General features: G+C 38.3%; 1 protein-coding gene across 1 annotated transcript; it reads left to right on the top strand.

Annotated features, from left to right (window-relative positions):
- The first annotated feature begins 15710 nt into the window (after positions 1-15710).
- LOC123856669 (olfactory receptor 52R1) lies at positions 15711-17174 on the top strand. Its single transcript, XM_045892812.2, has one exon. The coding sequence runs from the start codon at positions 15753-15755 to the stop codon at positions 16695-16697; it is 945 nt and encodes a 314-aa protein (XP_045748768.1). The 5' UTR covers positions 15711-15752; the 3' UTR covers positions 16698-17174.
- Positions 17175-27418: the final 10244 nt, after the last annotated feature.

The following is a 27418-nucleotide window of genomic DNA, read 5'->3' as shown; positions in this document are numbered from 1 at the left end:
ATATGCATTATATAATTTCATCCATACACCAACTCTAGGAGGTAGATAGCAGTATATTTTGCATATGAGGAAACTAAGACTCAAAAATTAATCGCCCAAGGTTATCTTTATGTAGCACTACGTAATTGTTGAGAGAAACCATATATAACACAAAGGTGGAGAAAGAAAGAAAGAGAGAGAGAGGAAGGGAGGGAGGGAGGGAGGGAGGTAGGAAGGAAGGAAGAAGGAAGGAAGGAAAGAAAAAGAAAGAAAGAAAAAGAAAGAAAGAAAGAAAGAAAGAAAGAAAGAAAGAAAGAAAGAAAGAAAGAAAGAAAGAAAGAAAGATAGATAAAAGGAAGGAAGAGATGGAGGGAGGGAGAAATTGAGAGAGAGTGAGGAGAGGGAGGGAGGAAGGGAGGAAAGGAAGGAAGAAAGAAAGAGAGCTAGAAATGCAAACATTGCCATTATAATTGCCAGATTCGGTTGACTCATTTTTGTGATCCTCTCATTTATCCAACACTTACATATTATGCTGAGGATACTTTCTTTCTGGAAATTCTCTCTCCTCATGTATTGGCACTAGTCTCTATTACTTGTCTCCCACCACTCAGCAATTTCTCTCTCTGGCTTCCCACCCTGCACCCAAGGAACCTTAACTTTGGAATCCTTCAGGCACCTGCCCTTGGCCCATTCTCAATTCATTTAAATAATTATCTCGCCCATTTCACAGTTTCACAGTTGCACCTATTTAATGAAAAATTTCAAATAGATATCTGAAGGTAGCTGTGGTTTCCAGGTTCTTAAAGATTAGAACTTCCTTCTGAACGTTGCCCCACATATTCCTCCTGAGTAAATCAAATTCAATATTTCAAAACCAAATTGATCATTTTGCCCTATAATTGTTCTTACTCCTATATATTCTGAATAAAGCTCATAATTTTCATAAAAATTAACCAATTCTCTAAGTCAGAACTCTGGGAATTGTCCTGTACACATATCTTTCCCAGTCAATCACCAAGTCCCTCCTACTTAAACTATAATGACTTTCTTCTTCCACCTCTTCTTTATTTAAGCACAAAATAATCTCTTTCAGATCTTCAAACTGTATAACCTAGTCTATTAATTAACCTACAAATAATAATGTATTATAAATATAAGATGACAAGGGCTCCAAAGCAATAACAACATCCATTTATTAAGCATCTTCTCTATGCCAGAAAAATAAAAATGAGAAAATTCTTTAAACTGAATAAAAATGGGAAAACCACATATGAAAATCTGTACAGCAAGACACTGGAGTGCATGTGTAGTCTGAAGAATATACATTTATTAGGAAAACAAGGATATAAATTATCTTTTCTCAATATAAGATGCTAGGAAAATATTTAAATAAATGTGAGAAGAAGCAATTAACAAAGGTTAAGAGCACAAATGAATGAGTTAACAATAAAACCAAAGTTGATTACTTAAAGAGAAAATATGTGAACTTTTTTCAAGAGTGGTCAAGAAAATTTTAGAAAAAGTGTGATTAACTGCATGAGAAATGAAAAAGTAAACAAAAGTATTGAGAAACAAAACTTTAAATATAATGGTATAGTATGCATAAGTATAACAATATATTTGGCAACAGATACAAAATGGACAACTTTATAGAAAAACATTAATCACCAAACCAGTTCAAGAAATCAAAACCAGCAGAGGAAATGTCAATGATGGGGAAAACTCCCACAACCAAATTTGAAGGGAAAAAAAAGTAGAGTATTTCTATCTTTCACAAATTCTAGTAGAGTGGAAAAGAGGGAATTTTGCTTCCCCAGCAAGGAGACAATGCCTGGAGACAGTTTTGGTTGTCACAACTGGGGAGGGAGTGCCACTGGCATCTAGTGGATTGATGCCAGGGATGCTTACATCCTAAAATACACAAGACAACAAAGAACTATCCAGCCCAGAATGTGAACAGGGCTGAGGTTGAGCCCTATTCTCAAGCATATAAACAGATGGAAAGCTAGTTATCTAATTACTTAGAATGACACATGCAAACATTATAAATAACTTTTTAGTAAGTCAGATTGTAACCATGCTTTTAAAGAATATGCACTTTGAAACAGTGGACTTTGTCTTATGAATGAAAGAATTTTTCAACTTAAGAAATCTATTAATGGTATGGCTATACAAAAAGATTAATGGAGAAAAAAACTGATCAAGGGATGAGAAAAAAATCAGAAAATTCAATGGCAATTCAAGATAAAATTCTTAATATTTAGGAAGGAAATGAGTTCCTGAATGAAAGACATCTTCTAGAATTTGGAGCAAACATATTTACTGGCGACCTATTAAAAACATTTCTATTGAAGTCAGTAAAAGATAAAGATACCTACTATCACAACTACTATTCAACATTCTATGAAAAAGTCTTAGTAAATGAGAAAAAAGCAAGTAAATGAAAGGAGAGTGTTACTTTTGAAAAGAAAATTTTTCAAAGTCTTTAGGTTTTAATTGATTCTTTACCTTAGAAATCTGAAAGAACAGACTGCAAACTCTTAAAATAGAGTTAACCAAATTGACCACAGAGATCAATATCACAAATTAATACCTTTTCCTGTTCATAAGAATTAATCACTGAAGAAATTTTTTAAAAATAAGTATTTATTTATAATAGCCATAAAACTATAAACTGTATTGGTATAACACAATGTCTGTGTTTGGCAGGGAGAGAATAGGTCTCTAAAAATTTATTGAAGAACATTAAAAAAGTCTTTTATTTCTTTATTAAATATAAAAATATTCCATAGTGAAAAGATATGAATTCTCCCATGGATATTCTCATAAATTAAAGCATTATCAATCAATAACACAAAAGAGTTTTTAATGGGTAGTGACAGATGGATCCTAAAATGTATTAGGTACAATAAATGTGCAAATATATTCAGTATAATTTGAAAATGATGAAGGGAGGGACTTGTTCTTTGATATATCAAAATGTAATATAAAGTTATTATAACAAAATATAATATTGTCAAAAGTTTAAAAATATATATCCCCGGAAAAAAATTGCATTTCAAAAAAATGTGTGAATGAGGATAAAGAATATGATGACAATGGCATCTTACAACACTAGAAAAAAGAACTGATATGTGATAAATGATGTTTGGTCAATTGGCTAACAATTTATAAAAATATTAAAATATCCCTATTATACAGATTTCTGCATTTGGATTAAGAATTTCAAGGTAAAACAAAGCCCTTACAATAATATTAGAATAAATAAGAGAAAATGCATTTAGGACTTTTTTAGTGAAGGCCTTCTATTTAAGATGAAATTAAAGCTATTAAGTAAAATATTGATACAAAACACTGCATCAAATTTAAATGCTATTGATTGCAAAAGATACCTGTGAACAAAATAAAAAGTACATCATATCATACATGCATTAGAAGGACAAGACCAAAAAATGCTGCTGTATGCACTTCAAACTAGATTGTGTGTCTGTTGTTTGTTTGATGACAGTCTGTGGTTTGATCAATGGTGAGGGAGTTGGGAATAGGAAACATAACACTAAGTAGATTTCTGTGTCCAGAGGTTTTGGTCATGAAGGACATGGTGGACATTGGGATGTATTATTCTGGTCCAATAGCATAATAAAGATGAAGTTAGGTGTCCTTCCTCCTGCATTGATGGGAGGTAAAACCCTGGTAACCCATTCCCATTTAAGACGCCTCATCTGTAAACCTTGAACCTTAAAAATATCCCTGATCTGCCTATTTCCAGTCTGTCTGTGATGATTGGTCAAATACCAAGATGTATTTGAAGTACTTCTTTCTAAATATAAATGGCTTCTGTGAAAACAGCTATTAGAAAGCTCAGATTACCAGGATCCTGTAAAAAGGTGGAGCTGATGCTAAGTAAAATAACTCAAAAAGCTTATTTTCTAGAAAATGGAGATATGGAAATCAGTCAAATTTAAAAGCTGATTGAAACAATAAAATTTACAATAAATGTCAAATTTGGGCCACACAGAATCACAACAATTCACTCCATTTCCTTGACATAACTGTTTTTCTCCTGGGAATAAATACTTGTTTGCAAACTTGTTGTTGATATCTCACTTCATTTCCACAACATTTAGCTTGCGCCTGCCACTCTGCACCCCTCTTCCCATTATCTGTACCCTTCTACCTCTGATTTGCAGTCCTGGGCTTCTCAGTACCTGCCCTACTCCATGCCTCCCACTGCTCCATCCTTTCCTGGCCCTCCAGATTAGCTCTCAATAGTCCCTCTCCCTAGTCTGCTCTTTCTGCTCCTGGCATCTTACCTCGCTCCCAGCAGAGGGAGAGTTGCCCTTCCCACTCACTGCCCAGCCATGTATGCATGTGGATAGCTCTTGGACCTGGGCTTCTATAAGGAGCTCAGCATGTAACTCAGCCCTGCTGCCAAGAGACCCTTGGGGTTTAGAGATAATATAATCAGATGAGCAGCATAATTCTAGGTTTGAGGACTAGGCTTTCCTTGGAGGCTCATCACACTAGACTGAAGCAGGTCTAAATAATACGTTTACCATCTCTCTTTTAATTATTTTTAAAATTATTTTTAATATTTAATTACTTAAATTTTAATTTAAAAATTTATAATATTTTTCAATAAACATAAACATTCTTTTTCCCCATTACCTTTATTTTATTTTTTATTATTATGTTCAATTAGCCAACATATAGTACAGTACATCATTAGTTTTTGATGTAGAATTCAACAATTCATTAGCTGCATATAACACCCAGTGTTCATCACAGCATGTGCCCTCCTTAATGCCCATCACCCAGTTACCCCTACCCCCCTCCATTCTGTTACCTTAAGTTTGTTTCCCGGAGTCCAGAGTCTCTCATGGTGTGTCTCCCTCTCTGACTTCTTCCCAGTTTTCCCTCCCTTCCCCTATGGTCTTCTGAGCTATTCCTTATGTTCCACATATGAGTGAAACCATATGATAATTGTCTTTCTCTTCTTGACTTATTTTACTTAGCATAATCATTACCTTTAGATCCTATTTATTGCCATGTAGGCTGCAGGCAAGAAATACTCTCATACCTCCTCCTTCTCCCCCTTCTCCATTACCAAATTCAGTCACCTACAGCATAATATTTGCCTGGATAAGATATATAAATTTACATACAGTCTTATAGCTATGATTAAATATTACCTATTCACATTTCAGTTGTTTGAACCTTAACACAAATAAATTTTGATTGAAATATGAAATACACATTATTCAACACAGAATCTAAAATATATGGTGTGACTAAAAAAGAATGGCATAGCATCTTATATCAATAACACATATTCATCAACATAAAATCAATTCTTTCCTTTTCCACTGATTCAATTGCCCATAATTATGTCAAATTTCCATTTAATTCACACTGGACCATGGTTTTCTATGACAACTTTCTGTTTCTCTGAAATTCAAATCATCTTCCATTTTGCAAGGCTTTAATACATTCTGCATTTTTTATTACATTATGTTAATCACCATACATTACATCATTAGTTTTTGATTCCATGATTCATTGTTTGCATATAACACCCAGTGCTCCATTCAGTACGTGCCCTCTTTAATACCCATCACCCGGCTAAGCCATCCCCCAGCCCCTCCCCTCTAGAACCCTCAGTTTGTTTCTCAGAGTCCATAGTCTCTCATGGTTTGTCTCCCCCTCCCATTTTGCACTTTTTTAAGGCATATTAGAGTGCTGCTTTCCTGGGATTACTTTACATGGCACCCCTGAATAATTTCCACTTGTACCTGGTTGGCAATGGATATTTATTTTATTTTGCTGAAGTACACACTCTGGTTTTATTCAGAAAAAAAGAAGGAAAAAAGAAAAAGAAAAAGGATGCAGGGGCGCCTGGGTGGCTCAGTCGGTTAAGCCTCTGCCTTTTTGCTCAGGTCACGATCCCAGAGTCCTGGGATCGAGTTGTTCTGAATTAGGCTCCCTGCTAGATGGGGAGTCTGCTTCTCCCTCTCTCTCTGCTGCTCTCTATCTCTCTCTCACTCTCTCAAATAAATAAAATCTTTAAACAAGAAAAAAAAGGATGCAGAAAATGATAAATTTTCTTTGTTCCTGCCTGTCTAAAAAAATTATTTTTTGCTTTTACATTTTATTGATGGATTGGCTATATATAGAATTGTTAGGCTGTTATAATTTTCTCTGAACATTTTTAAGGTAGTTTAATAGAGTGAACAAAACTGAGTTAAAATTTTGGTTCTATATGCCTACACTGTAAAAACTTAACTCCGCAGTGCCTTGGTTTCTCTACCTGTAAAATGTTGATACCTATTTCATTGGGTTGTTCTATACAATCAGTAATTCAGTAGCTTTTAAACCATTAGAATACAACTTTGCATGTAGAAACAAACAAATCTCACCCATTCACAACTAGGCCTCTGTAAACCAAAACTGAACTTTCTTGCCTTTTTATATAGGTCTTTTCCCTACTCTAATGCATTAAGCTCTACTTTTTTTTATTTTTGGTACCTTGAAATTCCACAATATTGTTTCTGTGTATACCTTTTTTTTTCATTTTTCATTCTTTTTCCTTCTTTGCTCAGTAGTATTCAATTGGATAGATGTAGCAAATTTGTTTAACCTCCAAATGACGGATTTGTTTTCACATCTTAGCTATTATGTAGACAGCTACTATGAACATTCTTTGACATTGTTGGTGCATAAATAAAAAAAATAACTTGTGGTATGAACTAGAAATGGAGTTGCTTGGCCAAAAAGATCCTCACCTTTATTAGAAATTGCCAAAGGTTCCTGATGTGGCTGTACTCAGTGTCTGAGTGCTCCCACTGACCCACAATTTTGCCAATACTTACTGTTACCAAAGTATTTGATTTTAGTTATGTTAATAAGTTTGCATTGGTATCTCATTCTGATTTGATTTTTTATTTCCTTTTGAATAATAATGTTGAACACCTTTCCATATGTGTATTAGCCATTCATCTACTGCTTTTTGTGAAGTGCCTATTTAAATCATTTGCTTAAAATTTTAATGAGTTACTTGTCTTTCCATTAATTGATTGTGGGACTTTATTTTTCAGTTATATGCATTGTGAATGTTTTCTCCATCTCTGACTTGCCTTTTCAAATTTATAATGCTATATTTTGAAATTGATGTTTTTTACTTAAATGAAGTTCAATCTTTGATTTTCTTCTTTTATAGCTACGCTTTTTGTAGACTAAGAAATCTTTGCTTTCCTCAAGTTCATGAAATATTATTCTATTTTTTTCCTTTAGAATCTTTATACTTTTAGCTTTCAAATTTAGGCTAATATTACAACTTCAATAAAGATTTTTCACATTGAGGTAAGAGTTGAGGCTCATTCTGTTTTTATACAGACAATTACTTTAGCACCATGACATTTTTCTGTCCCTGAATTGCATTGATCTCCGTTGAAAATTAACTGTGTTTGGAGCCATTTCTGCTTTCTTTATCATTTCTTCAATAATGTATTGATCTATCCTTGCGTAAATACAAGGCCACCCCTAAGATATGCAAGACACTGTAGGATCCCCGCCTAGATAGATAACAATTTAATTACATAAACAAATAGATGAATTAAACTATATTTAACAATTACATAAACAATTTAATTAAAATTACATTTAATAATCCACTGGCTCATGTGGAATACACTTATTTATAGATGAATAATTAAGATAATGGATGAAAAGATATTTATTGTTGTATTAGGTTATTAAGGCTGCCATAACAAAGTACCACAAACTGAATAGCTTAAACAACAGAAATGTATTTTGTCATAGTTCTGGAGCTTAGAAGGCCAGGATTAAAGTATCAGCCAGGTTGGTTTCTTGTGTTGACTATGAAGGTGAATCTGCTCAAGGCCACTCTCCTGCCTTCTGGTGGTTTGCTGGAACTTTGGCTTGTAGACACATTATCTAGATCTCTGCCTTCATGTCCTTGTGGCATTCAATCTCTGTTTATATGTCCCTGTGTCCAAATTTGCCCTTTTTATATGGACACCAGTCATACTGGAGTAGGGCCCACCCTACTCCACTATGACTACATCTTAACTAACTACATCTTTAATGACCCTGTTTCCAAATAAGGTCATATTCTGAGGTACTGGAGGTTAGAACTTCAACATATGAATTTGGGGGGGAACAAAATTCAACTCCTAACAATTATCCAATCAGCGCACATACATTGTCTTGTCTTTTTGTTCTGTGTAGGACCTTCACTACAATGTTGACGTCAGCAAGGTTCTCCCTGAAGTTTGAAAAAGCAGAGCATAGACCTAATTATTTCCCCTTTACCCAGATTTGATTTCCTTATTTGAATGTGGTAATGAACCCTGTATGGTGGCGTGACTGGCAGTGAGAGTACCTTGTTCAGGTGAGTAAGAAATGAGGCAGGAAAAAGCCATCTGGTGTTACACCTTCTGAAGTCAAATAGAAGGAGCTTTCCTCTTCAATATCATGGTGGGAAGTTCTGCTTCCTGAAGAGATGCAGAAAGTCAAAAAAGATTTTCACTATAATTAGGGGACAGAGTCTGAACAACGTACTTAGGGAGGTCAGTTACTATAGTTTCCTAACACCATGTCTCAGCACAATGAAAGGGAGAGAAATGTGAAAATAGTTCGGGCTGTTTTGAAAGCTCAGGTAAAGTCAGTCACCATGAACTTGCAATGGCTCCAATCTGATCATTTATGTTACTGCTTCTAGAGGTTGCTCAGTGGTACAGGGGTAGCAAGAGACAATGACACTGGGAGTAGTAGCTGAGATGGATAGATAGTTGTTAAGGTTATTCATATGAGTATGGTTGAAATGATGAACTATGAGGACTAGGTTTCATAGACAGAACTGTAAAAGAAAAGAGGGCTGAAAGGATTGGAAAAAATATATATATATAGGGTTTGAAGGAATTGATGTATAAAACATGGAATGAGTTAAAAAAAAAAAAACTAGAAAGATAAGATGGTATAGTTAGAGTGAGATGCTCAGGAATTCAGAGATTGAGTAGCTCTGAGTTGTGACAAGTTCCTGTCATGATTGACTGAGTATCTACAATGGAGATAAAGGTCAACACAATAGAGGATATAGGAGCTATGAAGCTATGAATGTGGATGAGCTTTCAACATAGTTACACTGAAGTGTCCCAGGATTCTCATGTCAATATCCTCAACAATGTCTTCTTTCATCAAAACTTCCTTTCCAAAAATTTTCTCTGTCTCTCCCCTCACAATCCTATAAAATGTAACTTACAGATGGTTGTTTTGCACAAGAGATTCACAACAGCCATATTTCAGTTTCAAAAAGGAAAGAAAATTTTATTATTATTGTAGAAAACTAATAGAAACAGAAGAGGAAAGGAAGCTACACATAGATGAAAGTAATGAATGTAGGCAATAAATGAGAATAAGGCAAAGTTACATCAAATTGGGTACTTAAAACACCCAACCTCATCACCTGGGGAAGCCCCATGGAAACAGCCAGGCTGCAGTCCTGATTAAGAGGCCTGGGTGGAGGGTCCTCCCCTCAGGTGACATTTCCAAATGACTATCCCCATAAGGGCCATATTTGTAGAACAAATAAGAGTGTTTGAAATTAAACATCTGTTTGCCTACATGCAGTTTGGAGCGAGCTGCATTTCCATGTTATCATATTTCTATATTTCAAGGAGCCTGGGCTCCATGTGTTTGCCTCCCCTCCTGGATTCCATTCCAGGTACCCAACACAGCCTGAAGCTGTTGGGGGCTTGAGACAAGATTTGAAGTTCTTGGCATCCAGAACAGAAGGGCCCATGCTGACCTAGAGGCCCAATAATAGATTTTAAACAACCTTGTTCCTAAGGTTATTTACACAGCATAAGTCTCACAAACAATATTCTTTAGCCTCCCTATGTGCATGCAGGTACACGTGGTCAGTAATGTGGGATATATCATAAGAACATTTATCTATACAGAACACTGGTATGGCTAGAAGTCTATGGCAACCAACCTTAACTAGCCCCTCAGTACAGCTCACAAATCTTTGAATGTTCTCCTAGAGACTGAGGTTTAGAGCAGGGCTGTGAGCCAGGTGCCCAAGTCCTCAGTGCATCCTGCAGAAATACCAGCTTTTGAAAGACACAAACGATGAGGAGAACTTGAGGAGGGTAAATCGGGAACGGACTGATCTGCCTGGTGCACACTCATTTCAGCAAGCCATGCGCACCTAAACTTGAAGAACAGTGTGGTTGGCCTAACAAGTAACTTCCACAAGACCGTGGATGCCATGTCTGCTTGGAGCCACCATGGCATTTGGGACTGGAAGATGCAAGAGATGGGGAAACTCAGGTCCTGTCCCTCGATGCCAGGCTTCATTTGGGGAAAAAAGTTCCTCCAGTGAAGAAGAAGGAGAAAAAGGAGGAGAGGGAGAGGGAGGAGGAGGAGGAGGAGGAGAAAAGGAGAAGACAACTATGATGATAACCAGGAGGAAGAGGAGGTGGTGAAGGGGGAGGACAAGAAAGAAGAGGAAGGCAAGGGGGAAGTAGGAAAGAAGGGGAAGATGGGGGCAAGAGGGGAAGGGCGAGAAGGAGGAGAAAGAGGAAGAAGACGGAGAAGAGGAAAGCCTGGCACTTTCTTCAACTTTCCTAATACCAAATATTTCACTCACCAGAGCTAAAAGAAGCAGATAAAGAAAAAGAAATTGCAACCAGGGACAAATCCAAAATTACAATATCAGCCCGATCCCCAAAAGAATAAAACCTTGAATCTTTCCTGTAAACCTGGACTCCCTAACAAAAACGGTTTTATCCCAGATTTTTGTTATGGTTATATCTTAAAATAAATCCTAACCTTTGTGAACATGATAATGGCAATTCACCATAAACAGATTACTGTAAACCTATAAATGTATGTTGGGTTGTGGATTTTGTGAGGCATAGCTTCTGAAGTCTGAACTCTACAAACAAATCCTTACTTTCTGTTTTTATATTTTTATTTTTTTTCTTTTCTTTCTTTCTTTTTTTTTTTTTTTAAAGAGATTTTATTTATTTATTTGACAGACAGAGACACAGCGAGAGAGGGAACACAAGCAAGGGAAGTGGGAGAGGGAGAAGCAGGCTTCCCGCGGAGCAGGGAGCCCGATGTGGGGCTCGATCCCAGGACCCTGGGATCATGACCTGAGCCGAAGGCAGACACCTAACGACTGAGCCACCCAGGCGCCCCATACTTTCTGTTTTTAAATACTTTTTTTCTCAAATCTTCATTTGACATATCATACATCAGGGAATGCTGAGAAAAAAGAAGGAAGAGAAAACCAGCAAGGCTCTACATGGGGAGTGAGAGGAAGCTCTGCATAAGCTTAACTGTTCAGGCTGAGTGAGGAGGGCCTTCCAGCTTCACCAAATTTCAAAAAGAACTATGGCAAGACCTCCATCTGGAAGTCCTCCTGCCTCTCCTGATAAGAAGTGGGAGGGCTTCAGAACCAGAGCTACCTAGGTACATACAAAAGCACCAAGAGATTGTCAACACCTCTTCAAACCCATACATTTTGTTGTATAATTTCACACTATCAGCTTTGGAGCTCAGCATATGCTTTCACAATATACGGGTATGCAGTGCCGTTGTACTCAGAGAGCCAAGTTATCCCAATAAATACGTATACTTAATGAAATTGTTATTTACACCTGCACAAACACACGTTATACAAACATACCATTCACATTCAAATCCAATCCTTACACACATGTCTATTAAAACATCTCTCAAATACACACATCAACAAACATATCCACACACCTTCACATTGTATAAAATTTCTTTTCAATTGTAAATATACATACTCTGGACTAACAAAAAATACATCCATACAGATAAGCTCACAATTGTGTATTCTCAACAACACTCATTCTTGCCCATGCACTCAATCCCCCAGCCTTTGCATTTGTGTATACAGAGCGGAGAGGCAACTTAAGGGTTAATGCTTCAAGCTTTAGTCTCTAGTCTCAGAGGAAACCAGAGATGGAGACAGGGGGGCCTATCAGGAGGCGGAGAATTAATGCTTGGGGAAGGGAAAGGCCAGACTTGAACAGGTCTTTAAATAGGTCCTAATCTAGTCTCTGCTAAAAGCTGAATTACAGGAGCCAGTTAGAGCTGCTCATGGTCAGAGATGAAGCAGAGCTCAAGGTGAGTGGTTCCCCTGTGCCACAGTCATCTCTGCCCTTCCCAGAGAACGGTAGGACTCACAGAGGCTCCAAGAAGCTGGAAGACGAGGCAATAGACTGCACAATGGCCTGACCCACTGGCCCTCCAGGTCCAGAGATCCCTGACGGATGGCTTTCCTTCTGAGATGGGGAGGATTCGCTGCTCACATCATATCCTCCAGGGAATTCTAGAAAAGTAGGAGCCTGCCTCCACACACAATCCCTCCATGAAGGATTCTGGATTTGAACCCTACCCTGTTCCAGCATTATTGTTCTATGCCTTGGTTTTAGATACCCCAAAGTGAGAAAGTGATCTAAACATCCTTGAAACTCTTCCTTAGTAAGATCACAGCCCATTTTATCCTTTACCCCTTCAGGCCTGAGCAATATGGTTAATTGATGGACATAAATAACTCCACATAATGAGTGCAGTAATTGAAGGCTAACAGAGCCAGTGGTACCAGCACGGAATTCAAACCCACACTCATAGGTGAAAGCTGAGCTCCACTAATGTGAGAACATCATTCTTTTGTTTTAAGATTTTATTTGTTCATTTGTCAGAGAGAGGGAGAGAGGAAGAGAGCCAGAGCACAAGCAGAAGGAGCATCTGGCAGAGGGAGAAGCAGGCTCCCCGCTGAGCAGGGAACCTAGTGCTGGACCTGATCCCAGGACCCTGGGATCATGACCTGAGCAGAAGGCAGACGCTTGACGACTGAGCCACCCAGAAAGCCTGAGAACGTCATTCTTGTAACAGTATTTCCTGAACCAAAAGCTATGCCAAGTTCTCACAAGTTAGATTGTACTTTGGAGAACAGAAAAATTGACTCTGAAGTTCAGTGTGTGATCACCCTAGCTATAACATTGAAAAAGATGACTTAATTTCTTCTTTCAGTATGCATAAGGCTCACAAGAGGTCTAGCCCATGGGGGTGCAGGGACAGGGAAATATGTAAAAGCAGGAAAAGGGAGAAGGAATGCTGGGCAAGAAGGGAAATTATATTGCTCTTCTTTCCCTACTCTTGAGGGAATGCACATATCCATCTCTCCACCCAGCAGTAAGTTGATAACCTGTGCCTCCCTCAGAAATAGGATTTCAAATCTCACACACTTCACAAAAATGATCTAAGACTGGTTAATTCCCTGTCCACTCCACATGACTTGGAGCCTTCACTCTACACAGGCTGAGTACATAAGTGAGGGAAGAAGAGGCAAGGGAATTGCTGAGAAGGAGGACACCAGATTCCATGGGGTTGTAGGTATAGAGAAGAAAGAAAGGCACCTGTCAGAGACCCAATCTCCTATTTCAGACTTGGGTCCCGGACCACCTGAGAAGAGTCACCACTCCAAAAGGAGTATGGAGAACAGGTGAGTTCCCCATGAAGGCTCATGGGCAGAAACTTTGTGAGAGTTAAAAACAATAAAATGTAAACGTTTATGGTGCTATATTTACAAAAATGGCAATGTCTTCCACAATTAATTAAAGAGATTATTATGCACTTTGAGAAATTGTAGGTTTAGCAGGCATCTTCATCAGTGCCCAGTACAAGAATGAAGATGGTCTAAGTATGCTTTCCAGGTGCCCATGAGCCTCAGTGACCAAGTCCTGACAAATGGAGGGTGACATACAGGAGGCAGAAGGGAGGGAGAGAGGAAGACTCTGGTTCAAACAGCACATATAACTGGAAGAACAAGCCAGGCAACAGAGGATAAAACTAGAGTCCTCGACCCCAGATAATGTGTGTGTCTGAATTTTCACCATACCCTGGATAGGAGTATTTGTTTTGAGCAAACCTATAGCTATTATCAAGGTAGGATAGTAAAGTTTGCAATGTAGAGCAAGATTTATAAAGTCTGAGCCCCATTACTCTCATAACGTTATAAAGCTAGGGAAAATCAGAAAGAGGTTAGGACTATTTGGGATCTTGAAGAAAGCCTTTTTAGGAACCATTAGGTCTGGCTGAATGAAACATTTGTTAGTTCCAACAGGTGATTTGTTATGGGAGATTTGAAAAGATATTCTTCTTGTCTGTGTGTTTCTGTTATGGAGGAGATTCAAAAGCTCAGGTCAACTGAGATGAAAGGCTGAAAAGTAAGAACCAGGTGTGTCATGGACTCCTAGGTAGGTGTTAGAGGGATCAGACAAGTTCGACCACGTAAAGCAAGTATAGCAGAGGAGGGCATTCATGTCTTTCACTGGCCAGCAGAGCAGACTCTAGTATGAGAATTATGCATAACTCTCTTGTAGCCATGGTGCAAAAGTAGTGTTTAAAAGGTTTCTCCAAGGGCGCCTGTGTGGCTCAGTTGGTTAAGCGACTGCCTTTGGCTCAGGTCATGATCCTGGAGTCCCTGGATCGAGTCCCGCATCGGGCTCCCTGCTCGGCAGGGAGTCTGCTTCTCCCTCTCCCACTCCCCGTTTGTGTTCCCTCTCTCGCTGTGTCTTTCTCTGTCAAATAAATAGATAAAATCTTTAAAAAAATAAAAAATAAATAAAAGGTTTCTCCAAGGATTTTAAGATATGGCTAATCAGTTAAAAAGTCCATTGCCACTGAACAATGACATTTCTTTGTTATTTGCTCCAGCAATTGTTTACTAAACCCCTATTCTGTGCCAAGCATGAACAGTGGTAGGATGGTGCACTGTGCAGTGCTCACCTCATGAAAATTTATCATCAGGACAGAAATTAGAAAACTATAACTTGCAGGCCAAATCTAGCTTGCAAGCTGTTTTTATAAATAAAATTGTATTGGAATGTAGCCACACTCACACATTTCTGTACTGACTGGCTGCCGCCATGCTACAGTGGCTAAACTGACTAGTTGCAACAGAGACTGTATAGCACACAAAGCCTAAAATATGTATGATCTGACCTTTTAAGAAAAATGTTTGCTGGCCTCTAATCTAGGAGGATGCACACTAAAGATAATAGGTTTAATTACAGGTATACAATCATCAGTCAGTTATCCTCTAGCCAAAATTCCCCTGGTAACTCCTAGAGTAAAAGCTAACTCAACATCACTACATACTTGCTATGAGCCTTTAAGCCAAAGTGTTTTCCAACCTGGGTTCTACCCTGAAAAGTTGCCTAAGTGGCTTAAACAGAAGCTTGAAAAGAACCGATGGGAAAGGTTAAACAAGTCAGTTAGTTCTGAAGAATAAAAGGGCAAGAATGACTATTACTGACATTATATGACAGGATAGTTTTCCCTTAGCAGATGCTACCTGCAAAGAAAATATTGATTCTTCGACAAAAATCACACTTGCAGCTAGTATGTTTTGATCCCATTTTGAATGACAGAAATAGGAATGAGGAATGAAGAGTAGCATCAGCCATGTGCTCACAGTAGGACTGTGGAATGACGTGGTTGGGGCAGAAGGGCATCCTGGAGACCATGCTGCAAAAATTTTTCATTAAAACATTTGAAATTCTTCCAGTTTACCATTAAACCCAATTACCCTATTATTCAGTTGAACCTATCAAAATACTAAAAATAATAATAATTACTTATTTGATTATTATCACCTACAGAGAGTAAATTACCTTCACAATGGAGAACAAATTAACCACCCAGTGATGCTGGCCTCAGGGAATAGCTCTTTGCATCCTGTGTTCTTCATCCTACTTGGGATCCCAGGACTTGAGAATTACCAATTTTGGATTGCCCTTCCTCTCTGTGCCATGTATGTTGTGGCTATAGTTGGCAATATCATTGTCCTTCATATAGTCCGAACTGACCACACACTACATGAGCCCATGTACCTCTTTCTAGCCATGCTAGCTATCACTGACCTGGCCCTCTCCTCTTCCACGCAACCTAAAATGCTGGCTATACTCTGGTTTCATGCTCATGAGATTGAATACCATGCCTGCCTCATCCAGGTGTTCTTCATCCACGCCTTTTCTTCTGTGGAGTCTGGGTTGCTCATGGCTATGGCCTTGGACCGTTTTGTGGCTATCTGCTTCCCACTCCACCACTCTACTATCCTGACCCCAGCTGTGGTGGGTAAACTGGGGGCAGCCGTGATGATGAGAGGATTGCTGTGGGTGAGTCCCTTCTGCTTCATGGTCTCCAGGATGCCCTTCTGCCCCAACCACGTCATTCCACAGTACTACTGTGAGCACATGGCTGTGCTAAAGCTGGTGTGTGCAGACACTAGAGTCAATCGTGCATATGGGCTCTTTGTGGCCTTCTCTATGGCTGGCTTTGATATGATTGTCATCAGTATATCCTATGCGATGATTTTGAGAACTGTTCTGGGATTGCCCTCTGAGGAAGCCTGGCTCAAGGCTTTTGGCACATGTGCTTCCCATATCTGTGTCATCTTGACTTTTTACATCCCAGCCCTCTTTACTTTCCTCACCCACCGCTTTGGACATCACGTGCCCCAAGTGGTACATATCATGTTCGCTAATCTCTATCTACTGATACCTCCCATGCTCAACCCCATCATCTATGGAGTTAGGACCAAGCAGATCAGGGACAGGGTTATTCGAGGATGTTGTGGAAAAGATCCCTGAGCCAAGGGTCACGGCATCACAACCAACCCCATCACCCCACTGATCTGGAATGCACGCATCAGAACAAAGTTATCTGTGAACAAAAGGCCCAGAGGTTAGCAACCCTCCAGAACAAAAGAACAATTTTGAAAATGCCCAGAACAAGAACTCTCTGAACGATGTGATTGATCATAAATACTGAGTTGACCAATCTTCATCATCACAAGAGAACAGTAAAAAATATGTCCATCTATCAAATTAGTGAAGATTTGAACAGAATGCCATCTTCCAACAGACCACTAAGGTGAAAATGATCTTCACCCTGCCAGAAGTCTAAGCTGCTACCTGTTAAAAAGGAGATAAGAACTTTCCACCAAAACAGTTAAAAAGTACATGTATTTTTTCCTTCTTGGAATCTCTTTATAAAAATAGAATTTGAGGGAAAGAAAAGTACAAAGATATGTATAGATTCATTATTTATAAAACCAAAAACAGGAAAATACATATACTGATCTATATGAAGAATGAGCAATTGAATATCATGTAGCATTTAAGTAATGTATTTGCAAAGAGCATGTAAAGATGTGAAAAATGATCAAGATATAATATTAAAGAAAAAAGAAAACACTTGCTCATAAGGCTGAAACCAATTCTAAAAAGAAATACATATGCATAGAAAAAGATTCTGGGAATACATCTAACTGCTAATAATAGCAACTCAGAGTAGTGAGATTTGTGATATTTTAACTTTCTTTTTGCACTTTCATGTATTTTTAAAAATTATCCTTGATTGAGGACGTAATTTTAGTATGAGAAAAAGTAATTCAAACAATAACAAACTGTACAGAACAAGTTAATTCAGTGCCAAAGCCTAGGAAAATGGAGTGGGCAATCTGAGAAGATGAAGGACTCCAGAATACAAGTCCCAGAAAAGCTTGAAAATCTCCATGAAAATTGCTGCCAGAATCACAACTTTTTGAGACTGGTAACAGTGAGCATTTTGTATGCTGAGTGTTGGTCCCTCCTTCCAGAAATTGCCTATTCCCTGATGACAATGGATTGCACAGTGAAGAAGTTTTGGGGGAAAAAAAGGACATTCTCTTCTGAAGATAGCTATATTGTATGGTTAAAGGTAGTGCGAAAGTCAATAGAAGTTTGAGTATTTGTTAATATTTAATTTTCTTTTCAATTAAAATGTTAACCTGTTTTAGAAAACCATATTTTTTCTGATTTTTTCAAATTTATTATGGTGTACTTACACAAAAAAGGTGCATATATTTAATGTATTCATTTTAATGAGTTTGGACATATGCATACACACATGATAGCATCACCACAAATAAGGTAAAAATCATCCATCACAATTACTGCATTTGTGTATTTATCCTCCTTCACCACTCTCCTGTCAAAGCTAATAGTGAAGAAGGTTCTAGAACACAGGCTTTTATGTTATTAAAACCAACATCAGATGAAAGTGCTTGAAGAGGAATCGGGAACATGTTTGCTTCTCCCAGGAGAAATAGCTAGAGGAGCCTAAAAGTGTCCCCAGAAATGAATGGGTATTCTGAAGGAGCATTTTCATGATTCCCAAATACTAGCCATGTAAAGGGACCGACCCGTGTTCCTATTATCAGCAAATCAGTTAATGATTGTAAGTCCCTCTTTTACATTTTAAAATCAGTTTTGTTGCTGTATAACTTGTGACAATAAAATGTAAATATTTTCACATACACTTTGAAGAGTTCTGACACATATACCTGCCTCTGTAGCTACCAGCCTGATTAAGACAGAGAACACTGCCCTCACTTCATAAAAGGTTCTCTTGCCTCTCTGGAGTCAACCACCCCCTCTCCACCCCAACCAGGCAAACCCTGATCTGATGTCTTTCACTATAGATTAATTTTTCTCTCACTAGCACTTTTATAAACGAAGGAATAAATAATACATTCATTTGAATCTGGTGTCTTTCACTCAGTATAAAGTTTTTCAGATTGAGCCATACTGCTGCATGTAAGATAAGTAGGTCATTTTCTGTTACTGCTGAGTAGTATATTCTATTTTTTCAACATACCCATTGAGGTATTGTTACCATACTAATTGTTACCTTTTTCCTTTGTTTCAGCCTTTCTAGCCTTCTTCCAAACATACCCACTTCTTATCTGCCTAGAGTTTTGCTCTAAGTCTTCCCATTTACCCCAGTTGTTATTTTCTAGAACATTCTATCTTCCTCTCGACATCCTTTAGGTCTCAACTAATACCCTCCTTATCAGTGAGTGGTTTCTTAACCTATGTATCTCAACTAGTTCTTGCCCCCTGTAATTTTCTTTCAACACAAATATTTTATTTCCTCCCTCTCTTAATACAACGTGTAATTATTTAAATTACTTATTCACCGGGGCGCCTGGGTGGCTCAGTTGGTTAAGCAACTGCCTTCGGCTCAGGTCATGATCCTGGAGTCCCTGGATCGAGTCCCGCATCAGGCTCCCTGCTCAGCAAGGAACCTGCTTCTCCCTCTGACCCTCCCCGCTCTCATGTGCTCTCTCTCTCGTTCTCTCTGTCTCAAATAAATTAAAAAAAAAAAAATCTTTAAAAAAAATAAAAAATAAAAAATAAATAAATTACTTATTCACCATCTGTTCCTATGACTGGAATATAACTCCCATGAAAGTATAGCACAGGTGTTCACTATTCTATCCCCAGAACATGCTCACTACAAAAAACTACTCACAGGAATGAATGATTAAATGTCTACATGTGCCTGGTACCATGGTCATAATTCCAATGCTGACCACAAGATGGCATGTGCAGGTCCATTTTGGCCTCATTCCTCCCCAGTGGGATACCAGACTTTCAGTACTAAGGCCTCATTTCAGTTTTCCCATGGAAACTCTGAAGGATGTTCTTTGTCAAAGAAGATAAATTTGATATATAATTAACAATTTGTCCCTCATTCGCTTCTTTTTATTAACAAATGTAAAATATTTGGAACATTTTAAATTTCTATTCAAGAAATATCTATTGAGCAATTATGTTGCTCCAAACATTCTCTAAGAGGATGGGAATAGCATAGAGAACAAGAGAGACTGGCAATCAAAGAACATAGTTAGTAAGAAATGAGCAAAAGAAGCACACTGGATACCTACAATCCCAGCTCCAATAGGAAAACTAATTCCTTAAGCCGTGCTGCTGTGTCATGATTAGAAGTATCCTTAAGTATTCTGAATCAGTGAAAACAGATGATTGCCTTCATTATAACCTGAAGAACCAGTGGGCCGTGGGTCCAGGACATCAAATCTGTGACTAAGCCCAGCATGCATGTACTCATTTCCAAAAACTATCAAGGGTATACTTTGAGTGAGGGATTGGATTTCCCATTTGTGAGATGGGCAGAGTCATCACAGGGATGACTGGTTCCTCTGGCAATGAGCCCCCATCCTTGGGTGGGGTCCAAAGGTTGCTGTTAACATAACAAAAAACACCTAATGGCTCTTATCACTTAGGAAATTCCAAGAGTTTTAGGAGCTCTGTGCCAGAAAAGGGGACGAAGACCAAATACATATTTCTGAGTATAAATCACAACCTCACACTCTCCTTCCTTCTACCCATTCTCTTCATTTTTCAAATTTATCTTAATTAAATCTGTATAAAAGATCAGAGTGTCCAGATATGCCCATAGGCATTATGAAAAAGTAATTTCTTTCTTTATGAGTAGAAAAGGACGAGGATCAACACAGCATTTATTGTGACTCATTTCCATTTGGAACCTTAATGTATGCAATGTTTATTCTTCAGTCTATAAATCTGGGCCTGTGATTTATAAACACTGCCATCAGGAGAAACTGGATATAACCCAATTTTTTTAAACTTAGTTTCAGAGAAATATGTATATTTATCACATATGATAAGTGGGTTCTTATTAAGACAAGTTTCTTATCACTCAGCTCTCAGTTTCCAGACTTCTCAAAAACAGCGTGTGATTATGATTTGGTTAGTCCCTTCAGAGGGTAGGACCCTTCCCCACAGCAGTCATCTTCAGATGCCACCACTAGGGACTGGCTCCCACACACTTCCTGTGTCTTTCCAAGCAGGAGGATTCTCAATTCTGGATCTGTTTCCTGTTCTCTATCAGCTATGCTGGGGCTGTTGTGAAAAACAGCTCCCTGCTTTGATGTGGCCTGCACATCATGTATTTCTTCCTGGCCCTGCTAGCTTTCATGGTAGAGATCCTCTTACTTCCACCTCACCTAAGAGGTTGTCCATTTTATTGGTTGCAAGCCCATAAAATGAACTACTATAACTGCCTCTACTATGCTGGTCTGCTTCATCCATACTTTCTCCTCTGTCAGTCAGGGGTGGCCACGTGCATTTGGGTACTAGATGTGCCAATCTGCTTTCCACTCCACCATGTTCATTTTGTTCCAATAACTGGCAGCCAAGCTGGGAAAAACCGTGAAACCACAAAGCATGCTGTGCGTGAGCCCCCATTTCTTCCTGATCTCCTGGTTGCCCCTCTGCCTCAACTACATCATCCCCTAAGACCTACTGTGATCATGTGGCTATGCTAACACTGGCAAATGCTGACACCAGACCAGACCTATGGTCTCTTGTGGCCTTTGTGGTTGGATTTGATAGATTTGTCATTATAACACCATATGTTATGATACTGCAGGCCATGCTGTAGCTGCCCTGTGGAGAAGCACTGCCCACGATGGTTGGCACACATGCCTCTCACATTTGTGTCATTCTGTCCCTGGATATCTCAGCACTCTCCTCCTCCTTCCAGTGATTTCACCACCATATACCCAGAATGGCTCCAATCTCACTGCTCAGTGATCCTACTGGTGCCTTCTATTTCAAAACCATTCCATGGTATCAGTTGAATTGTGAACCCTGCACCCCAGAAAAAGATATGTTGGAGTACCTCAGAATGTGATTACATTTGCAGATAGGTATTTACAGAGGTAGTCTAGTACAAATGAGGTCATTTTGGTGAGCCCCAACCCAATATGACTAGTAAACTTATATAAAAAAAAAAAAAAAGAAATTTGAACACAGAGATACGCACACAGAGAGAACATGTGAACACAAAGGCAGAGATTGAAGTGATGGCTCTAGAGGGAGAGAAAAAAGAACATTTCCTAGCTATTCTGAGAGGCCCAAAATCTTGAAAGGGTATTGCAAAACAAGAAAAAATGAAATCAAATCTCTCATTAACATAGAGGCCAAACTACCAAATAAAATATTATTAAAAATAATCCAGCAAGGGGGTGCCTGGGTGGCTCAGTTGGTTAAGCGACTGCCTTCGGCTCAGGTCATGATCCTGGAGTCCCGGGATCGACTCCCGCATCGGGCTCCCTGCTCGGCAGGGAGTCTGCTTCTCCCTCTGACCCTCCTCCCTCTCATGCTCTCTGTCTCTCATTCTCTCTGTCTCAAATAAATAAATAAAATCTTTAAAAAAATAAATAAATAAATAAATAATCCAGCAAGAATACAGAACAATCATTGAATGTCTTTAACCCATTAATAGAATAGAAAGAAAAAATTATGTGATTCTGTAGTAAATTTGAAAAAAAAAATGATGAATTCCAATAGATATTCATGTTAACTTAGTAAATTGGACAGAAACTTCCTCATCAAAAACCATGATTAATGTTAAAATGCTGAAAATATACTCTCTGAGTTTGGGCACAGGATGATGATACCTACCACCACTATTTTACTTAACTTAGTATCACAGTCCTTAAGAAGTACAAGAAGGCAAGAAAAGTAGAGGACTGTAGCATTGTGAAGGAATCAAAACAAAACAAATTATTTACAGATGACATGATTGTGCATTTACACAATCAGAAAGAACAAACAGGCATAGCATTAGATAAAATAATTGACATGAGTAAGTGATTATTAGTGATTAGTATTATTAAGCAAGATAACTGGATACAAGAACAATTTTAAAATATCAATTGTATTTCTTTTTCTAAAAGATTTTATTTTTATTTATTTGAGAGAGAGAGCACGGGGGCGTGAGCATGGAGGGAGGGGCTGAAGGAGAAGCAGATCCCTGCTGAGCAGGGAGCCCCATGCGGGCTGGATCCCAGGACCCTGGGATCATGACCTGAGCCAAAGACAGATACTTAATCGAATGAGCCACCCAGGTGCCCCATCAATTGTATTTCTATATATTAACAAATAATTAGAAAATAAAGTTCTCACATGATATCTTATGATAAAATAGCATCAGAAATCATACAACTTGGAATACATCAAAAAACTTTCTGAAAGGCATCAATAGGAAAATGATTAAACATCAGTTGGAGAAATTAAAGAAGATATACAAATATAGGGTTTTATCACATTCCTGAATTATAAGGTTCTATGTTTTAAACAGACAGATTCTTCCAAAAATGGTCAAAAGATCTTATTCAATCCCAATCAACTTCTAGGAGGTTTTCCTGGGGAACGTAGGCTAAATTTTACATGGAAAGGTGAAGGATGTAGAATGCTAAGGCATTATTACAGAAGAAGAAAACTGAAGGGCTAATCCTACCAGGCATAGACACAACAGAAAAGCTCAAAGCAACCATAGCCATTTGACAAGTACTAAAACGGATTCCATAGTGATGGCAAAAGAATGCTTACTTCAGTAAGTGCTGCCTGATCTATGAATAACCACATGGAAATGAAAGGCATAAATGAGTAATGAGGAAGTAAAAGAACATCACTGGGTAGAAAATAAGCAAAAGACTTGGGAAGGTCAGACTTTGGTCAACAACCACAGAAACAAGGAACTTTCTATTGTGGGAATAAGTTACAAGTAGCACCTATCTCTTTGCTTTGCTCACCATCCTAATTGTGTCATTTGTATTGTTTGCAAGTATTTCTTATAGAAAATTAAACTTGTCATTACAGAAACAAAGTTGGGACAGGCATTTCCTAAAAGGAGGTATCCAAACAAGATGAAATATTATCAGAGCTTCTACCTGATTAGTCACAAAGAAGATGCAAATTAAAACATTAGCAAGGTACCTAACCAAAGAGACAAAGGATCTGTACTCAGAAAACTATAAAATACTCATGAAAGAAATTGAGGAAGACACAAAGAAATGGAAAAACGTTCCATGCTCATGGATTGGAAGAACAAATATTGTGAAGATGTCAATGCTACCTAGAGCAATCTACACATTCAATGCAATCCCCATCAAAATACCATCCACTTTTTTCAAAGAAATGGAACAAATAATCCTAAAATTTGTATGGAACCAGAAAAGACCCCACATAGCCAGAGGAATGTTGAAAAAGAAAAGCAAAGTTGGCGGCATCACAATTCCGACTTCCAGCTCTATTACAAAGCTGCCATCATCAAGACAGCATGGTACTGGCACAAGAACAGACACATAGATCAATGGAACAGAATAGAGAGCCCAGAAATGGACCCTCAACTCTATGGTCAACTCATCTTTTACAAAGCAGGAAAGAATGTCCAATGGAAAAAAGACAGTCTCTTCGACAAATGGTGTTGGGAAAATTGGATAGCCACATGCAGAAGAATGAAACTGGACCATTTCCTTACACCACACACAAAAATAGACTCCAAATGGTTGAAAGACCTCAATGTGAAACAGGAGTCCATCAAAATCCTAAAGGAGAACACAGGCAGCAACCTCTTTGACCTCAGCCGAAGCAACTTCTTCCTAGAAACATCGCCAAAGGCAAGGGAAGCAAGGGCAAAAATGAACTCTTGGGACTTCATCAAAATAAAAAGCTTTTGCAAAGCAAAGGAAACAGTCAACAAAACCAAAAGACAACCGACAGAATGGGAGAAGATATTTGCAAATCACATATCAGATAAAGGGCTAGTATCCAAAATCTATAAAGAACTCATCAAACTCAACACCCAAAGAACAAAGAATCCGATCAAGAAATGGGCAGAAGACATGAACAGACATCTTTCCAAAGAAGACATCCAAATGGCCAACAGACACATGAAAAAGTGCTCAATATCGCTCAGCATCAGGGAAATCCAAATCAAAACCTCAATGAGATACCACCTCACACCAGTCAGAATGGCTAAAATTAACAAGTCAGGAAACGACAGATGTTGGTGGGGATGCAGAGAAAGGGGAACCCTCCTACACTGTTGGTGGGAATGCATGCTGGTGCAGCCACTCTGGAAAACAGTATGGAGGTTCCTCAAAAAGTTGAAAATAGAGCTACCATATGATCCAGCAATTGCACTACTGGGTATTTACCCCAAAGATACAAATGGAGGGATCCAAAAGGTTACGTGCACCCCGATGTTTATAGCAGCAATGTCCACAATAGCCAAACTGTGGAAAGAGCCAAGATGTCCATCGACAGATGAATGGATAAAGAAGAGGTGGTATATATATACAATGGAATATTATGCAGCCATCAAAAGGAATGAGATCTTGCCATTTGCAACGATGTGGATGGAACTGGAGGGTATTATGTTGAGTGAAATAAGTCAAACAGAGAAAGACATGTATCATATGACCTCACTGATATGAGGAATTCTTAATTGCAGGAAACAAACTGAGGGTTGCTGGAGTGGGGGGCGTGGGGGAGGGATGGGGTGACTGGGTGATAGACACTGGGGAGGGTATGTGCTCTGGTAAGCGCTGTGAATTGTGCAAGACTGTTGACTCTCAGATCTGTACCTCTGAAACAAATGCAATATATGTTAAGAAAAAAAAAAAGAAGAAGAAGAAGGTAGCAGGAGGGGAAGAATGAAGGGGGGGAAATCGGAGGGGTAGACGAACCATGAGAGACGATGGACTCTGAAAAACAAACTGAGGGTTCTAGAGGGGAGGGGGGTGGGAGGATGGGTTAGCCTGGTGGTGGGTATTGAGGAGGGCACATTCTGCATGGAGCACTGGGTGTTATGCACAAACAATGAATCATGGAACACTACATCTAAAACTAATGATGTAATGTATGGGGATTAACATAAGAATATAAAAAAAAAATTAGCAAGGTACCAATAAACATCCACCAGAAAGACTAAAACAAACACAAAAACATAGCAATCCCACCTATAGAGAAAAATGTGAATTAACTCAACTTCCTTGCCCTGCTAGTGCAGGTGCAAATGGTTATAATTGGAAAACTTCTTGGTCATGTCTACTAGCACTTAACCCAACAATTTCCCTCTCAGGCTTGCAACCATGGCAGTGCATGCATGTTTCCTGAATGCCAAGGAAAATGATGCTCACAGCAGAATTACTGGCAATAGAAAACCACCAAATACCCATTAACAACCAAATGGATAAATTAATTGAGGTGACATATAGCCACGGGGTAGAACATCATACAACAATGAAAATGAAAGAACTATAATTACACATAACTTTGTGGATGAATGCCACAAACATAATGTAAAGCAAAAAATAACAGTAAAATATTAAAAAGCCAGATATAAAAGCTTACATTTAAACAGAGCACTAATCCATTCCCTTACAGTTCAGAAACAGGCAAAGTTAATCTATTTTGATAGAAGTCAGAAGAGTGGTTGCCTTTGAGGAGAGAGGAAGAAAGATTGAAAGATCTGGAAAGGTGGCTTCTGGGGTGCTAGTAATTTCTGTTTCTTTAACTGGGTTGTGGTTATACCAGTATGTTCAAATGTGAAAATCTAAGCTGTACAGTTATAAGGGGTGCTCTGTAATGTGTTATACTTCAATAAAAGGTTTACTTAAAACCTTGCCATTAAACTTTCAACCTGGGCAAAAATTTTAGAATCTTTACACATCTGTGTTCAAATTTTACCTCTGATACTATCTATATAAAATTTGACAGGATCCTTAACTTTTTGATTCTTCATTTCTCAACATATGAAGTGAATATATTGCTGTTTACTTGCAGGCAGCTATGGGAATCAGTGAGATAATTAAACACTTCGGTGCTCAGTAAATGCAATTACTATGCCCTACCTTCACTTTAAGAAGGGGAGATCCAGAGAGGTTTATTAAGTGTTCCAGGAATTCCAAATAAGTATTGGAAAAATCAGGATGGGATATCCCTAGAATTCCATCCTAGGACTGTTACCTTCAAGACTAATTGTCTATCCTTCCTCTACATCAAAATCAAAGAGAACTCAAGTCCAAAAATCGCACCTTCCCAGTTGATGTTAATGTACAGTGAGGACTGAAGATGACTGCATTCTAATAAACATGTTCTATTTTGCCAATGTCAATGCAATTATTATGGAATTTAGATAAATGACCATTTCTTCATTTGCAATCAAATAAGAGTATCCTTATTTCTAATATGCTAACTTTAATTTGTTTTTACATTTAAAGTATATGAATTAAGAATATATTTCATAATCAACATGTATAACCATTATATGATTTTTCATTTCCCAAACACATTAATAAATCAATGTGTTTCTTATAATTCATTGCATTAAAATCAAGTACCTACGGTAAAAAAATAAACACATAAACACACACATTTAAAGACTAAATAGAAAGGAAAAAATATAGTTTTATTTATAGAAGCCTGATAGGTTATGCAGAATATAAAAAGAATGGACAAACTTTTGGGGCACCTGGGTGGCTCAGTTGGTTAAGCGTCTGACTTAGGTTTAGGTCATGATCCTGGAGTCCTGGGATCGAGTCCCGCATCGGGCTCCCTGCTCAGCAGGGAGTCTGCTTCACCCTCTGCACCTCCCCCCCTTCTTGTGCACTCTTTCTCTCTCTCAAATAAATAAATAAATAAATAAATAA

The sequence above is a fragment of the Mirounga angustirostris genome, unplaced genomic scaffold, assembly GCF_029215605.1.
Source record: "Mirounga angustirostris isolate CCGP_5_RB_7025 unplaced genomic scaffold, mMirAng1.0.hap1 SCAF_13, whole genome shotgun sequence".
NCBI classification, from domain to species: Eukaryota; Metazoa; Chordata; class Mammalia; order Carnivora; family Phocidae; genus Mirounga; species Mirounga angustirostris.
The sequence above is the reverse complement of the archived record's forward strand: the minus strand, read 5'-3'. Positions and strand labels throughout refer to the sequence as shown.